This window comes from Paramormyrops kingsleyae, chromosome 1, assembly GCF_048594095.1.
Source record: "Paramormyrops kingsleyae isolate MSU_618 chromosome 1, PKINGS_0.4, whole genome shotgun sequence".
Lineage (NCBI taxonomy): Eukaryota > Metazoa > Chordata > Actinopteri > Osteoglossiformes > Mormyridae > Paramormyrops > Paramormyrops kingsleyae.
Genome location: NC_132797.1, coordinates 65,203,408 through 65,220,312, shown reverse-complemented (window position 1 = coordinate 65,220,312; position 16,905 = coordinate 65,203,408). Strand labels below are relative to the sequence as shown.

The 16,905-nt window shown below is 42.9% G+C and overlaps 1 protein-coding gene across 3 annotated transcripts in view; it reads right to left on the bottom strand.

Annotated features, from left to right (window-relative positions):
- Positions 1 to 5,044: 5,044 nt before the first annotated feature.
- ncam2 (neural cell adhesion molecule 2) overlaps positions 5,045 to 16,905 on the bottom strand; it is a 222,801-nt gene continuing 210,940 nt past the window's right edge. Inside the window, exons 16-18 of one of the 3 annotated variants that reach the window (XM_023835627.2) lie at positions 11,684 to 11,891; positions 10,630 to 10,749; positions 5,045 to 8,856 (exon numbers count right to left, since the gene is read on the bottom strand). In XM_023835627.2, the coding sequence (XP_023691395.1) occupies positions 8,742 to 8,856; positions 10,630 to 10,749; positions 11,684 to 11,891 (443 nt within the window). In that variant the 3' untranslated portion in view covers positions 5,045 to 8,741. The remainder of the gene's footprint in view (positions 8,857 to 10,629; positions 10,750 to 11,683; positions 11,892 to 16,905) is intronic. The other 2 variants (XM_072717699.1, XM_072717704.1) reach the window with 2 other exon arrangements.

The following is a 16,905-nucleotide window of genomic DNA, read 5'->3' as shown; positions in this document are numbered from 1 at the left end:
CTAAAATGGCCAAACACTACGGAACATGATGGAGGTCAAAACTCTCTGAATCAACATGTCAAGTTTTTACGTCTTAAGACATTAAAAATCAACATGTTAACACATTTATTTTCAACGTCTTAAGACATACTAATTTGGGTGCTACCACTTCATCAGTGTTCATAATTACCAGCACAAGTGGACTGTTCCAACTACTGCATTACATTTGTGCAAAAGACACATGATAGGTACATGACCAAACGTAGAACCAGCATAACCAAAAGGTGGCACTCACATGACCATAATGTAGGCTTATGTACAGCCCAACACAGCTCCTATGACACTATGGGATGAGTCTGTGATGCCAACCAATCGTATGAAAGCTTCAATCATCCAAACGTTTTAAGACATACAGATTTGACGTGTTGATTCAGAGGGTTTTGACCCCAATGGCATTCCATAAAACACAGCAAAAAGGACCCCCATTTGCATGGTATCCGTGACATCATCCATATTTACACATGGATTTCAGCACGTACACTGTGTACACATATGACTCACAGCGTTCCATACACCTCTCAGCCTACTAAACAAAATGAGCCCTCATGCGGGAACCTACGTGCAGGTCGCTGAATGGCAAGGCTTCTCGGCCAACCACCTTGTGACACAGGGACTGTGGCCCTTCCTTTTGATGGACTTCTTGACCACCCAATAACCTGCAGTCTTTGAAACAGGAAGAAACAAACAGCCAGTAAAAAGACAAGTTCAATGACATATCACAAGTCCCATCATATAGACCTTTGCTGCACAACACACAACTTCATGGCGCTGGTCACTGTCACTATGGGGATAGGTGGCTATTCAGCAGTGGGGGTGCGTTACATTTAAAACTTACTATACAAAGCAATTATAGCAATTATCATTTAATGCATATGATTACAAGAAGGACTGTGTGATATTTTAAGGAAATTACTTAATACAGATTAGATAGATAGATAGATAGATAGATAGATAACAACATACATACACTCATTCATACATACATACATATATACATAAAATAATAGAATATGCAAATAAATACCCTTTGACTGACCACTTTTCCTTTCATTTTTCCATTTCCATTTTTAAATGTTTGGAAACACTCTTCTGCCTGGTACATGGTTCTAGTTTTTGTATTGTCAACCCCATAATTACAGGGTAGAAACCAAGTCCTGTGGAGGAGACCTACAGCTGCTTTCGGGTGATCTCTCTCTTTGTCTCAGGTGCAGAATGCTGGAAATTCAAGAGGATCAAATAAATGTAATTGTTCAAATAAACGTAATTGCATCAGGTGGATCAAAGAAGCTCGCAATAGATTTTTGCATTATTTCTTCTATCCAGTGAAGTTTCCAGTGAAGAGAGAAACAGAGCAAGAAGCCAATTCAGTAATGCATTAGTACTGATGAAAGTCTGGTGACCAGTCCACTGTCCCTATGCACTTGTTCCCTGATACAAATCATTATACATGCCTGACTTCTTTTCTCTCACCCCTTGTAAACACACCCATCCATGCCCACATTTGTATCCCTTCTGGAGACACAAAGTGTGGGTATTGTATGTGGCTCAGTAGGTTAGGACACTGTCTTAGTAATCAGATGGTTGTTGGCTCAAATCCATGGGTTTTGAGCCAACAAAACAGTCACTGCTTCAGAGACTGTCTGAGTCCACTTTCTCAAATAAAAACGGTTTTGCTTTGGGTAAAGCTATCTTCTAAATGAATGCTTTGGATTTTTCTAAGTCCCTCTGCAGTTTCATCATTCGTTATCACTCACGTGGTTAAACCTGCCTCTGTTCTAGTCCTAAAAATAAAGGTGTTCATTCCCCTTTTCACTCGCCCCTGTTCCACATGTTATAGTCACCTGCCTGTCTGCGACCATGAGGGGGTTATGCTAATGTTGTGGGCGTTTTGCAAAATGGCTCCCTTTTGCTTTACAAGTACTTCACAGGGTGTGGGGGGGGGGAGTGTTAATGCAGATGATTCACATCGACACGCTGAAAACGAAACAGGTCAAACAACCTGCTTAACCCTGCTGCGTACCACCCAGGGATGAAAGCATGCGCCACAGCGCACTCAAAACAAAAAAAGGAGGGTTGCTTCAAATTGCAACCTTTTCTCATAACGTCAAGCTGCAATTGCATCGGTTGCAAAGCTTTGTGGTTTAGAAAAGTGGCCATTTTCATTTTAAGTGTTTCCTAGATGGGTAAAAACACACAAGCAAATCTGAATGGCATCCAAGAGCCACTGGTGGTTTGAACTTGCGGATGCCCTCCTCTTACTGGAGCGTAGATGTGGTCATTTTCAAAGTACAGAAAGCTTAAAGTCTCTCATCTGGTGCAGGGTGCTTTCACGTCTGCTGAGTGGACAGTGTAGGGAACTTAGTGGAAGCATATTAAGTAATTTGGGGAGGTGGTATGTGGTTGCTGTGCCTGTGATCAGAAGGTTGCTTGTTTAAATCCCAGAGTTAGCTCAGTGATGGAAAGCCCTCAGCTTCCAGTTGCTCTATGAACTGTCTGACTCTGCCTTCTCAAAATGTATGACATTTTGGGCAAACACTAAATAAAATGTAAGTCACCAGATCTACCCAAATCATTCTAACTTTGCACAAACCACTGTCACCTATCTTGCATTTTTGGCTCTCTCTTGTATCTTGTACTGTATGTATTCTCTGTTATACCCTAACTACTACTATAATTCAGGTCCAGAAAGTAAAAATCCAGACCAAGAATTTGTTTCACCCAATCAGTTGAGTGCTCTGTGACTGTGACTCTTTATATGCAACTGACTGAAAAAATATCTTTCAGGTCCTGAACTATCCACCTCTGCCTAACTGTTAGTTCTCTGTTGTCATGGTGTCTCCGGTAGTAGCAGGCTGTACCAAATAAAATTTCTGCCGGCTTTGGTCTTCTGATTCTGATATTTCTGCATTAGCTGGATTCTGTCCATAAGGCCTCTTTTCCATGGTGAATTTTATCTGGCCTGGTTACCAGCTCCAGCCCTGCTGGAGACCTCACCATAACATCGAATGTTTTTATTTGTGATCTAAACTGTTCCAGATGTATAGTGCGGATCGGTCCGACAGCAGGCTGTCTGAGGTCAGATTTACGGATGGATTGCTGGACGAGAGAGAGTGACAGAGAGTGGGAGAGAGTCCCGAAAGCTCCCCACGTCCTTCTTAGCTTTCGAGACCCAAGCAATCACGAGACCCTTGCGTGTCTGGCAATCACGATGGCGTTTACCGTTGCTCGGCGGCTGGGGATGAAGTGTCCCAACTGCAGGCCGTCATTTAAATCCCTGCCGCTGCCGCTACGTCGGCTTCCAATCCCGAGGCCGGACCCCCCCCCCCTATGCCGCATTCCAAGCATGTCGCAGGAAGCCTGTCGGCACGCCATCCGCCCCCAACTCTGTGACTTTCTCTAAAGCCACTGTTATCCCTCCGTTCATCGTTCAATCTCCTCTTCCGGTAATCCAGGCCGAGATGCGGCGTCGCAGGGACGGCCTCGGCGAGCCGGGGGCCCGCGGCCGGCACAATCCCCGGACAGGCGCCCCAGCTCTCGCCGATCAGGGAATTTACATTCTCTGCTTATGCTTTTCAGCATCACTCGCCAAGCATGAAATTGAGAGACGGCACATCGCACCCTCTTTAATATCAACCCGCTTGTCTGTTCTCAATTCTTCTGCAGAGAAGTCAGGAGGATTTCTTCCCTTTGCTTTTATGCAGAAAATACCCTTGGATTGCTTCATTTTGCCCGTCACTGCTTCATTTCTTCGTAGCGTTTTCATATTATGATATTAAATATTAATTAGATGTCATTGGTGTATTGGATATTTACAGTCATTATCTACATCATGCTACATAACGTTTAGCCCACAGTGCATTAAGCTTTAAGCCCTGGCATGTTTGGGTGGGGGTAGATTCAGCCCCCTTTCCTGGAGCCTGATGGTGTCTCTGTTGCCCCATCTTCACACCGCTGATCTTTCTCGTGACTTTTTTCCGCACTTGGTCATCTTAAGTGGTGACAAACTGACATTTGAATGGGCTCGAGGGACAGATGGTGCGACGCCTCTTACCTGATGAATGCATTGTGGGAGCCACATGCAGGCATTGCCCGACAAGTGCTGGGGCTGTAGGGGGCAGCAGAGAGGCATTAAAACAGAGGAAGCTGGCACCTGTTTGCTCCCCTTTCCTGACAGGGTAGGTGGGTAAATAAGCACAAAGTGCTATTTTGGGCCTAAAAGCCTGCTGCATTGAAAGATCTCCGAACAGTCAAGAACCATGTAGAGCTGTCAGGAATGCCCAGGTTTTCTAAATGTTCTTATTACATAGTCCATTAAGAGAGATGTTTTCTTCTGAGCATGACCGGATTGGATATGTCATTTTTGTTAAGGAGAGCTTCCTTCTGATCCATTCTGAAATACTTGGAGCCTGGAATCTTCGAGAAAGAAGCTTCATAAGGCCTCTGTCTTATTCCACGATCCAGAGTCCAGAATTTAAGGTTTTAGTGTTCTTGTTCTTCCGTTTTCTGGTTTCATTTTAATCTCCACGCTATGGCTCTGTTTTCGATGGGTGTAGATGGACATAAACTATGAGATGTCAAGCTCAGAATGTCCTGTGGTGTCTCTCTCTACACATATTCCTCACACAGATTTTCAGACACAGACACAAGTGCTCTGAATAGGCGCAATACTCAGTAAATTGTAACATCTAAATGCACTTTATTATATAAATTACAGGCCCATTTCCCACAGTTTTAAAGGTAATTTTAGACAACCTACTATTTTAGCCCTTGATTTACTATGCATGAGGATAGAGGGTTTTTTTTTTCTAGCTACATTTAAAAGCAAGTTTAAGTGTTCTATCATATGAAACTGTGGATTTCTTCTTATCTCCCTTCCACACTTTCATTGCTTTTTCCATTTTCTGGAAGCCTTTGGTCCAATCCACCATGATGAGGACGAGGTGTACTGCGGTGGAGGCAAAGGGATACACAGCAAGCAGGAATAAAAACGCCTGGAACTTCTCTGTTACAAGCATGTTTATCAGGACACTTTTATTTACAGCTCAGAATTACAGCGGACAGCTACTCTACACGCACAGTGGGGTCCACGGTACCTTCTCTCTGGGCAGAAACACAGCGAGTATCAAAACATCAGGACTCTCTGCAGAGTGGCGTTCAGAAAGCAAAGGCTCATTTACAGGGGACCGGCACGGAGGCGAAACCACCTCACAAATAAATATTCCGGAAAAGAATCAGAAATTATAGATTGTGTGCGTTGAGACTCTCAGTTAAACAATTCTTATTTACAGCCACACTCTTGCAAAACCATAGTGCTGACAGACTTTTTTCTGAAAAGGTTTAAAATGAAAATGAAAGAGTGGAGATGAACAAAAGTGGACATGCAAGCTATGGTTGTGACGTACATAAAGGATGCATCTGGGTCAGTGTCAAAAGAAATGTGTGGAAAAGCAGTTTTTAGTAGAAATGTAATTCTTCACGTACACATGGATGTTTTAGAAGAAAACAGCAAGGTTTTGCTTAAGAATTACATTGTGATTTTTAAGAGTCTCTCTGGGTGGTCTTTGCTTACGAGAAGAAGATCAACCTGTAAAGACATGACAGGAAAACGGCAGCTTCATGTGCTTCATGTGTTTCTCCAGAGTACTTCGCCTTGTGATACAATGGTTTATGTTCAGTTTTAACTACAAAACAAAATGAAGTCAGCAATGTTTGTCTATATTCCAAAAATATAAAAACAAAAAACATTCGCTGAATGCGCACCGCTGCACCAACTACATAGTTATCTTTTTGTTTTCTTCATGAAGATTTCATCACACGTACAGCGTACTACATTTCCCATAATCCTTTTGACCATAACATCATCTTTTACATCACAGCTCAGGTCAATGCTGTTCAAAGGCATTATGGGGCACATTATACCCCGAACCAGCAAACACTGTAGGTTTATATACAACATCAATATATCATTACAGTGGGCAAGACTGGAGCCAGGGAGCCTCATAATAGCAGGAACATTGTGTGCAACTCGGTTTTCTCCAATATGATGAAAAACCAGGAGGAAATGTCTCCTTTTTCACAGAATGCAGACATATTTATAAATGGGCTATGATACTGACTGACAAGGTTCCTGTCTGGGTGGCGTTTTAGAGAAGATCACTGTTCTAGTTGGTCATTATCACTTTGTCACTTTGTGTTATTATGGCATTGGGGTAACTGATGAAAGTAAAACTGTTTGTGCAAGGGACAAGAATCCCCCCCCAAAGAAAACCTAAATTGTCCTATTTAGCATTAGCCTTTAAAGATAACATAGGAAATTCAAAGTACTCTAAGTATATTAATAAAAGACTTGATTTCTTGAATTAATGCTGCAGTCTATTTCAGGTTGACACAATAAATTTGCCTTCTCTGATCTCATAAACCCTTGGTCAAGTAGTAGGAATCTATGGAAACATTGCACAGTTCTTGCCATTGCAACGATGATGACCCATCGACAGGCATCCTAGAAATGTTTATGACCAGTCAGCGTCACAGAAATGTAAAAGAAGTAATAAATAAACAAGCCACTGTAATTACTGTATGTTATTCATTTCCATGGGGAGTCACAGACCTGACTAGGACGATGTTCTCATGACGAAGGGTTTATAATTACAAATTTGGTCCCCGGTGTTTCGGGTAAATGCCATGACAATGAACTGATCCAGAAGGGACCCATTTAACATGGAGTTTCAGTAGCATTCAAGCACATGCACGACGACTTTGTTCATAACACATTATGGCATGTTCATAATGCTTTATGAGGTCACTTAATTGCCCATGCCAACTTAGAACTGACATTTAACATGGCACTGACATGGCTCGCATTAATTATGATAATTCAGGGCTTCCAAGTATAATCATAAAGCAACCATATGTATGAATATCTTGTGTGTATTTTGCTCGGTGTCGAATTCTTGAAACCCCCCCAAAATACATAAAGTTTCACCCAACCAACAGTGCCAGCTTGTCAGATTCTCAAAAAAAAATCATTAAATTCATCAGTGCCTGCCACAGAACCATGACTTTAAAATTGCAAACAAGCATGTTTGTGACAATGGGCTGATTAAAACTCTTTTACGCTTAAGACCAAAGCAGAAATCAGATATCCTCTGCTTAGTATATATACAGTAATATTCCACTGAAAATAATTGATTTTGCTCATATTACCCTAGAATATTCATACAAGTATATGAACAGAAAAACACCAACAGACTGAATACATTTTTTGGTTTACATTATTCAATAATCTCTTTTAGTTTTATAAACAATCTTTTTATACAAATCTCATCATTGCGGGATATATTTATACATTTTTTGTAATTCAGCTACTCTGAGAATTTGCTGGGTGAATGTTAATTTGGGGTTGACTTTCGCGACCAATGGGTGGACAGTTTGACTCAAAGGTCCAACTTCCACAATCCAGTGCTGAACATGACCAGCTCAATTCCAAACTTTTGGAACCGGAAGTATGTTTCAAAACTGAAAATGCTGTATAAACACTTCAAGAAATAAGGCTTGCATGTTTTATGTATGCAAATTGAAATTTATCAGCCAAATAAAAAGAGGAAGGAGCTGAAATACATTTTTATAAAAGTACAGCCACAATGTAGATGATATTATGTCTCAAAGGGGGAGGGACTCCCAGTGCTTAGGTGACTCCCCGACTCACCTCTCGTTTTAATCAAAAGAAGAAGAAGAAGCCAGAGGGGAATTTTGACCTTTTCTGAAAGATTTTCCCATGTGCCCGAGGATCCGTGTGCAGGAACAGAGACCAATGCACGCACACAGACACGGGTTTGTGACATAATGGTTCAAACACAGCCATATAATTTGAACTCTTTAAAAAATAAATAAATGAGAAAAACAGAGATTTAAAAGCCATGTTACTGACATACTGGATGGATGGGTGGGTAGTACATAGGAAGACACTGGGAAACAAGGAGGAGTCATGAGACATTAAGATGACGAGGCTCCAGCAATACAGTAACAAAGGCAAGCAGGTTGACGTCATGACTTCTCAGTGCCACTTACACACACTAGGGGGCGGCGACGTGCGCAGGGCGGCGGCCCCAAAAAATGAATGTAAAAGCACTTACAGAGAACCCTCAAGTGTGACTGTCCCCTGAAAGTGAGGGGGGCTTTTCTGGTGAAATCCATCCACCTGGATCAGTGGGAATCCGTGCACTAGATGGGGAGTCACTGATTGCCCCGGGCTGCCCTCTGTCCAAACGGGAGGGGGTGAGGAGGGGTTGTCCAAAAATGACCAAATAAATTTCCACAGGCACCTTAGCACTTCTCAGTGCTGATGACATTGCATGTGCCCTTATAGCAGAGGAACAAAAGACACAGAAGCAACAGCCAAAGCGAAGAGAAAAAAAACAAAAATAAAAACAGATAACGAACAACATGTGCCATCTACTTGTGGGATCTTCTGACAGAATCACCATCACAGCCAGGTGTATCCCAAAACAATCGGTGGTGGTCAGTTTTCCATCCGTATTTACACACTGCATCCAGGGAGCTCTGACGTACAGTATTTCTTAAAGGACGATATATTTTTTCTTTACTTGTTTTTTTTCTCAATTTTGTTTTCTCTCTTTTTCTCATGGTTTTGGTCACAGGGTAGCTTGCTATGATTGTTTTTGTGCGGCCGAGGGGCTCCCATATTACGCTTTGCTGTCGTCTTCCTTTGTCTGGATGCTGCCGTCGCCGTGAACTTTGATCTCGATGGCGTCCGTCTTGAGGACGTCTTTGCCATTTTCTTCTTTCAGCGGCAGCTTCCTGTCGGCAAAGCATCGAAAGGTTTCACCGTAGAGCCACAAGTGACCTCCCCACCCCCCCCAACACGGCACCACCCCGTCGATAATAGGTACTTAGATACTAGCTGGATACAAGTTAACTGACAAAATAAACCTTTTCTTGTCTAAACAGAAGCCATTTTGGAGACAGATTATAGCATAGATATATAGCAGAAAGACTGCCCCCAGCGGCAGAGGCAGAGTGGGCAGTGTTAATTTAACACTGAGGGTGTTAACTGTGTTAGAACAGAGTTGCTGGTCTGGCTGAAAGCATGTCTACAAATAAAGTGAATATTGGTGTCCTGCCCGTCAGTAATGACTCTGTTTGGCTTGACACTCAATAAAGGTGTTCTTCCTGAGTGCGGCCATTATGATTATGATATGAATAACGTTTGTAATTATGACTATGGAGATCAGTCCACCTCGCAATGGGTGTACCATTTAAGCCCCCCCCCCCGCTGCCATTGGGTAGCCCAAGCAGTGTTTCAGCGGGCTTTCTGGATTGGCTCTTGCTTTGATTCTCTGTGCCACATCTGGCTTCAGAATCGACATCGACTGCCAAGTCTGACACAGTCCTGGGTATCAATAAATGGGAGCGAAAAATGAGTGAAGCGAAGAAAAGGATAAACACAGATAAATGTACTGGATGATGTATGCACACTTTATTTTGATTTATTTTTTTGCTTTGCATTTCGTTTATACCTGAACAAACAGGTGCAAACAAGGATCCTAGGAAAAGAATGTGGTTCTGTACCATTATAGCTAATTTCCACCACCTCCCCCAGCCCACACCCCCAAATGATCAGGTGATCTGGGGTGGTCGACAGGAAATGTAGGTGAGTGTTGGAATTGCAGAGTTATCATTGATAGCCGCTGGCCACTTTCCAGTGAAGGAGCAAGGACAAGAGGAAACCAGCAAGTCAATTTAAGCAGCTGTCGATGTCCTCATCTGGTGGCCAGTGGCAATTTTTTTCCTGCAGTAGCTACATACCCTAGACAGAATGTGGAGTTTTCTGTCATGATCGTGGAAACGTTGCACTAGCATTAGCCTTAGGGGATGTAAGCTAACCAAAGTCATTCAACTCGAAACAGCTAATTTTTAACAGCAGGAATGCAACCTGCCATATGCAACATTGCAAATGGGCTTCTTGTGGAAATCAAGCTTTCATCCAAAGTGGGCCCCTAGGGAGTGGGGGTGATCTTTCATACATGTGCACATTATCATTAACTCATGTTAGCCGGCTGAAGTCATTTGACTCAAAACGGCTAATTTTCAATGGCAAGGATGCAGCAAGCTTCTTAGCATGCCGGAAGCGGTCAGCAAGTCGGGCTCACATCTGAAGCAGGCGCTGCGCGAGTAGGAGGTCCGCTCCTTAATACAGTACATGTACACATTAGCGTTAGTGCGAAGTCATTCAACTTGAAACAGCCAATTTTTAACAGCAGGGATGCGGAACGCCTTCTTAACATGTCGGAAGCTATCAAGAAGTTGGGTTTCCATCTGAACTGGGCTCTGTGCGAGTGAGGAGGTGCTCAGCTCCTTCACACATGTGCACACGTTAACGGGGTGAAGTCATTCGACTGAAGGTGGTCCGTTCCTTTGTATATGTGCGCTTAGCCATGCTGGGAGTGCGTCCTTTTGCACCCTGAAGTGAGGTGACCGTCGATGGCCGTCTGCGTGCTCTCTGAATCTGGCGCTGCTAGTTCCTCTATCCAGCCAATCGCCACGAGGCCCGGGCAGAGAGGCGGTCCTTACTCTGGCTCTGTCAGAGGTGTGGTCTCATTGGGCTCGTTCACCGGGCTGCCGTCGTCCGGATTTGTTATTCGCTCCTCTTCAGTTCGCATCTCAACAATGGGCTCCTTCGACCCATCGCCCCTGCGCACACGCATGCGCGCAGACACACACGCAGGTCCGGCCGTACACACGCACACACACACACACGCGCGGGGATTAGAAGCCAAACTACACCGCAGACAAATAGAAGAAAAAAAGTTTAAGAGAAGGAGTAGCTCCTAAATCCCTGAGGTGCAGGAGGGGGGTGGCGGACTCGTCATGATGCCGAATTATCGGAACGTTAGGTCTCTCCGAGCCGCTGAATTGAACTTGTGTGTTTGGGGGGGTGGCATGAGGCTCTATTGGAGCGTGGCGGTATAGGAAGAGGCTAGGGGGAGTGGGTGGGGGGGAGGTGAAAGATAATTTTATGTTTCTCACGTTACCCTGAAAAGATCCCTGATGGCACATGGCTTGTTGCCTGGACTTGGGGCTGTTCTTAAGGAGGGTAATTGAAATCATCCTCAGCACCAGCCCAGACATATAAATACCACAGGAGCTGGGGGGGGGGGCGGGTGCAAACTTGCTGCCTTGATTTCTTAATCATGTCAGTGGAAGATGTGAGTGAACACAGACGGGACTGATCTAGGGATGGGAGTATTAGGGAGGACAACCAAGGCATGAAGTCATTACACCCAAGCCTGATGTGCTCCTGAAAGCCTGGGAGATGTTTTCTTGAGTAATTTATATAATGAGCCGTGCAGTATAATCATATAACCACAAAGGGTGAAAAATGACAAGGCACAATGGATATTATGAATATTAAAATGGGATCCAGGACAATAACAACGGCAGTAAAATTACATGTAAATATTCATAATAAAAGATTGGCTTTTATAGTAACAATTTTTATGGGATTTGTGGGGCATTTGTTTGGGAGTGAAGGTGGCTGAGAAGGATGTATAGCTAAATACATTAGAGGTGAGTGAGCATGGCATTATGGGAAAAGGAGCAGTGGCGGGGGGGTGGAGTCACTCACAGGTAGGCCGCCTTCCCCTCCTCGATGTCCTTGCTCTTTCCGCTGGTGGTGGTTTTCTTGCTGCACAGCTTCCTGGTGATGCACATGAGCAGGCCACACTGCCTGAGGAAGAAGCAGCTGACGTCCACCACGACCAGGACCAGCAGCAGGCCGGCCAGGCCTAGCCCCACCACGGCGCCCAGACCCAGGCCACTGAACAGGGAGTCTGCTGAGACAGGACAATGTACAGAGGTCACCACCCACCCAATCACACGGCCAGCCTCTCTCTTCCAGCAATCACAAGCAACATCACCAAAAAAACTCCATGGTTTGCTGCCCTACCATGGAAAATACCAGAGCCTCTCTCGCCAGCAGGGCTTCCCTCTTTCCAGGACCGTGATGGACATCTTTAATGAACTTGCATTGTTCATTTCCCTAGTCAAGAAGAACTACTTCCCTTGGGATACAGATCCATTAGGGAAGGACACTAATCAGAATCCAATGTGGTTTCTTCCAAATCCACAACTGGCTCACTCTCTGTTGGGATAAGTTGCACTATGAGGATGGACCATCTGCTGATCCTGGGAGTATCGGTCTTTCTTTCAATGTACTTCTCCCAACATTCATTGCAACACCCACTGCATCACAGAGCTGATCCCGAAATTCCACTAGCTAAAGAAATTGTTTAATACTCAGTTCATAGCTTTGATTCTGTTAACAATCTGGTTAATAATCTATTTATGATCCCATTTTTAGGCCCTTGAACAAGGCCCTTTACCCTCAATTGCTCCAGGAACTGGCTGGCCCTATTTCTCAAAAATGTACATCGCTTTGGATTGAAGCATCTCCTAATTAAACAAATGTTCTTTTTTTGTGCGTGTGATCATTCTGCTGTGATGAAATAAAGGGTGAAGACTCCCTTCCGAGGGTTGACTCCAGGCTGGTCCATTCTGGATGTGAAAACAACATATGTCCCTCTTATCCGTGACAACCGCAGGGGTGCACGTCCCCTTCCGGCCCCTTGCGCTGGGATTCTGCTCACGTGCTGTCGGCTTCAGCAGGAACACAGGAAGGAGGCGGATGCTGGAGAGAGCCGCCAGTTGAGATCCCTGTGAGGGCCTCGGTGACAGAGGTTAACCAAGTGGCAGCCGTGGGGAGAACGAGGGCTGCGGCTGCAGGGTGAGCGAGAGCTACCCAGGAGAGGCGGGTCGCCCCCAGCAACCAAATCAACCGCTCTAACAGGCGTGTGCTAATAGATCAGCACTGCTTCATTCCAAGCACTGGACTGCAAGGTTAAAAAAAAAAAAACATTGCACTCAAATAAATAAAATAAACAATAAATAAATTGTGCTTTGCTGAAGTTGGTCAGTTTTGTGTGTCACATAGACAGAAAATGCCAGTGGCTTCCCATGCTGTAGGAGCCAAGGCTTGACCTGAGTGTAATAAGCAGGTAAAACAATATAATGTACTGTACAGCATGTTCCAGAACACAGCAGACAGAAGTAAAAGGCAAACTGTCTTGCATACTCTGAGACTTTGTCTCAAGTAAACAGTTTGCAAGCTGTTTTTTCATGAATCTGAGGTGAATGAACAAACACATGAATGATATGCAATTTATTTTGCAGCCCTTGATATTTTACACCTATCTGTGGTCTTCAGCTTTATACGTATAAAATGTGTTCTCCTGTGTTTCCTGTATACTTTACCGTAAAGTAAAAAAAAATGTGCCCATCATCCTAGTGAATAACCATGGAAAGATTTGAATTGGAAATATTGTCTTGATATGCAGAAATTGTTCCTTGCATGATTTCACATTACTGCATAAATGCAGATTCTAAATAAAGCTGAGACTGTTTGAGTGTTTACTGTTATAATTTTAACAGATTAAAATTACTTTATGATTAAAGATGAAATGATTAATATGTTGTTGCCTTGGTCAGTGATTTGACTCATTTTCACAATCTTTAGTCATCAGCCTCCCACTGACGGTGACACATTGAGCAGAGCAGGTGAAAACAGCGACTGTTGCATTTTTGAACGTGTTTGTCAAGGTCTGTGGGCTTAGTGTGCTGGTGCAGAGAGACGGGGGGCTCTGTTTTCGTCTTACATTTTGCTCCTCTTAAAGACAGCCTTCTTTATGTCTCCTGATAGCTACTGCTCTGAATTTGTTTTGCAGACATATGCAAAGGAGGGAAATTGGCTTAGCTGAGAGGAAGCTAAGAGGAGATGCGTAAAAATAACATGAGTTTTTGGTGGAAGGGGCATGGATTTGATAGCAGGAATGTGGCTGTTCAGAATACAACATTCGTGTTAGATTTCTTTTGATGTGAGGCAGCTAGCTTCACTGAAAATATTAACATGAATCCAAAACGTTATTTAGTCCAACCTGAAAGAGTCCAGTCGTAATTTTATATTGGTAACATTTTACTTAAAGCAGTTATCATAATGAATTATAGATTCATTCATAATGCTTTATAATGCATTCATAAAGTATTATTAACAGGGCTAGAAATATTTATAAATAGGCATAGCACATTATATCCATGTTTATAATGTATTATAGATACCCTCATAATGCATTTTAATGGTCAGTATAAGCCATTATAATACATTATAAAGGTATTTAGAGTTCATAATAGATGAGAATTTCATAGAACTTTTGTAATGTATAATTAACATGGCTATAATGTGTTATGCCTCTTTATAAGTAGTTATAGCTGTGTTTATAATATTTGGTATCTATAATGCATTATACATGAATGCTTTAAGTAAAGTTAAAATTTCTATAATTTTAAAAGTCATTTATCTTATCTAAGGAAATGTGTGTTGTGTATTTACCTCCATCAAGGTTTAAGCATTGGTGATGATGGGAATTACCAGTCTACCTTGTTTAAAGTCTTTCTTAAGCGAAGCTGTATTTGGCTTGTGATGCGTTAAGTTAAGGAGCTGTTATCCTGGATATTTTCCAGATGGTTATGAAAGCACAAGCCTCAAGGCACAACACGATTTCCCACAAATAGAGCAGGAAGCTAATTGCCTTATCTGCCTCATCTGCCGAGTAAACAGATTCCTTCCAGTGTCCATTCGGGAGAAAGTTTACTCTGATTACCAATCAGAATCCCTTGATTTGGTTCCTAAGTCTAATATCACAAAATTTCATTATGGGTACTGCGGAGGCGGACACCCACGCAGTATGGTCACCATAAGCAGTTTTTTAGATGAGTTCACGCCCCTTCAGGCGGCCAGAACAATCGATGTCCTGCAACGGCACACAGTTACATCAAAACATTCCCGGAAAGGAAAGCAATCGAGCAGCTTGTCATCTTTTTATATCTCCAACTCTGAATGGAACAGCTAAGTGCTTTGTGCAAACCGTCAAGGCGGCTGTATTGGGCAGGAAAATCCTGAAAATTAAAATGAACATACAGCAGGTCTTTATACTTTACAAATGGAAGGGGCTGAAAGATGTATGAGGGAAATGCACAGTAAGCTGTCCTGTAGCAGACAGAAATTCTTGTACAGCAGGTGTTTGATAGATGACCTTGTACCCGAATGGATTTAGCGAATCCCAATTTGAGAGCAGAGATTTGTTTTGGGAGGGAGAAGCAGGCAATATTGCATGATAATAATATTGTTCTAACAAAACAGCTTGTGAGTTCACTTTGGATTAGTCTTTTGCAGTTTGAAATTACCATGGAATACCAAAGTATTTTCTGGGATGAACCGTCAAGTGTCCAATTTATAAAGCTGAGCCTAACAGGAAACAAAATACTGGTTGTGAGAGAGACAACAAGGTCGACGACCACGAGGCCCCAAAAACCATTACAGACAGATAGATGTGTTTTGGATTGCAGCTGTTCAAACTGAAAAAAGAAAGCTGACCTCAAACACACACCTGAATCTGAAGTATACAAACTTTCATAAATATGAAATAGATACAGGCTCTTCCCAGTAAATACAAAACTATAAAACAGAACCACCAACAACTCACCCTGGGACTCGCTTGTGACTTAAATAGAGATGTGATGCTTGAAATGTAATGCTTTTTAAATCCTGTTGACGGAGTAGTGGTTGTGATTTCTAGCAATTTATGTCTACAGGGTACAGTAAAAAATTGTTCTAGAAGAAGTCAAGTTGAGGAGTACTAGGAATCAAACACAGAATAAGGCATGGAACACCATGACAAAATTAAGTTTTATTTTTATGCAAATTCCAACTTATGTGGATTAATTAATGGCCGTGTGGACATGTATTGTGTTAAAACACAGTAGGTAAAATCCAGAATGTGGTCAAAGGATGGGAATGATCCTTGTCATCCGTGAGTTCCTGAGTCATCCATCTTTGACCACTTGACCTCTCTGCCCTCCAAGTTGGGGCTTTAGAATTTCCCTTCATCCCCAGTTTCTATGGGTGTCAGGATCAGCTATATTTAACATCATTTTAAGTGGGTGAAAACTTACACCATATGGTCAGAAGACTCCTTTCATTAGATATGAGCGTTTATAATTGGGATCAGGTTGATTAGGACTGAAAAGTAATATCAAGCTTAGGCATAATTGCTTAGGGACGATTTTGCTGCTATTTGGCCCTGGACCACAGACGTTGTTTTTTTTAAAGTACCAAATGGTTTTTTGCGGCCTGTTGTTTGCCATTTTCCACTCTTATTTTAATAGCTTGTAATTTTACCTGATCTCATGTGAGCCTGTGATATTATATGGCTGCTGCATCAAGTACTTTGGGTATTTTTATGTTAAAGGGACTATATAAAAATTTAAACTGAATGGGACGACCCTGATTTGAGAGTGTGGGTGCTGGCCGAGCCTTCAGTCGAACGGCATCGGCTGGTGCGTTGGCTTTCATTTTGGTTTGGTGACGAACCATCAGGCATAACAAATTAGGCAGTCACATGGCAAGGGGAAACCAGCAAAGGCTAAATGCAGTCTGAGTGCTGCGATGGTTTTTATTTGTTAATGTTGATTGACCATCAGCCCCATGCTGACAGAAGTCCCAGTTTATGGAGCCCAGCTGGATCTGATTGTGCGAGTCAGAATCTTCAGCATAAAAGCGATCACATAAGTATTATTAACAGCAGAACAACAAGTGAAGGCTAATGGCGATTAGCCTTTCCGCTTTCCCGCTCGACACTGCGTGAGGTGTGCTCTTCTTTGCGTGGGCTTTTACAGCTTGATTTTTCCGCCTCTTATGCCATTTTATGTCCGCTATTCATTATTAAAATTGGCTTC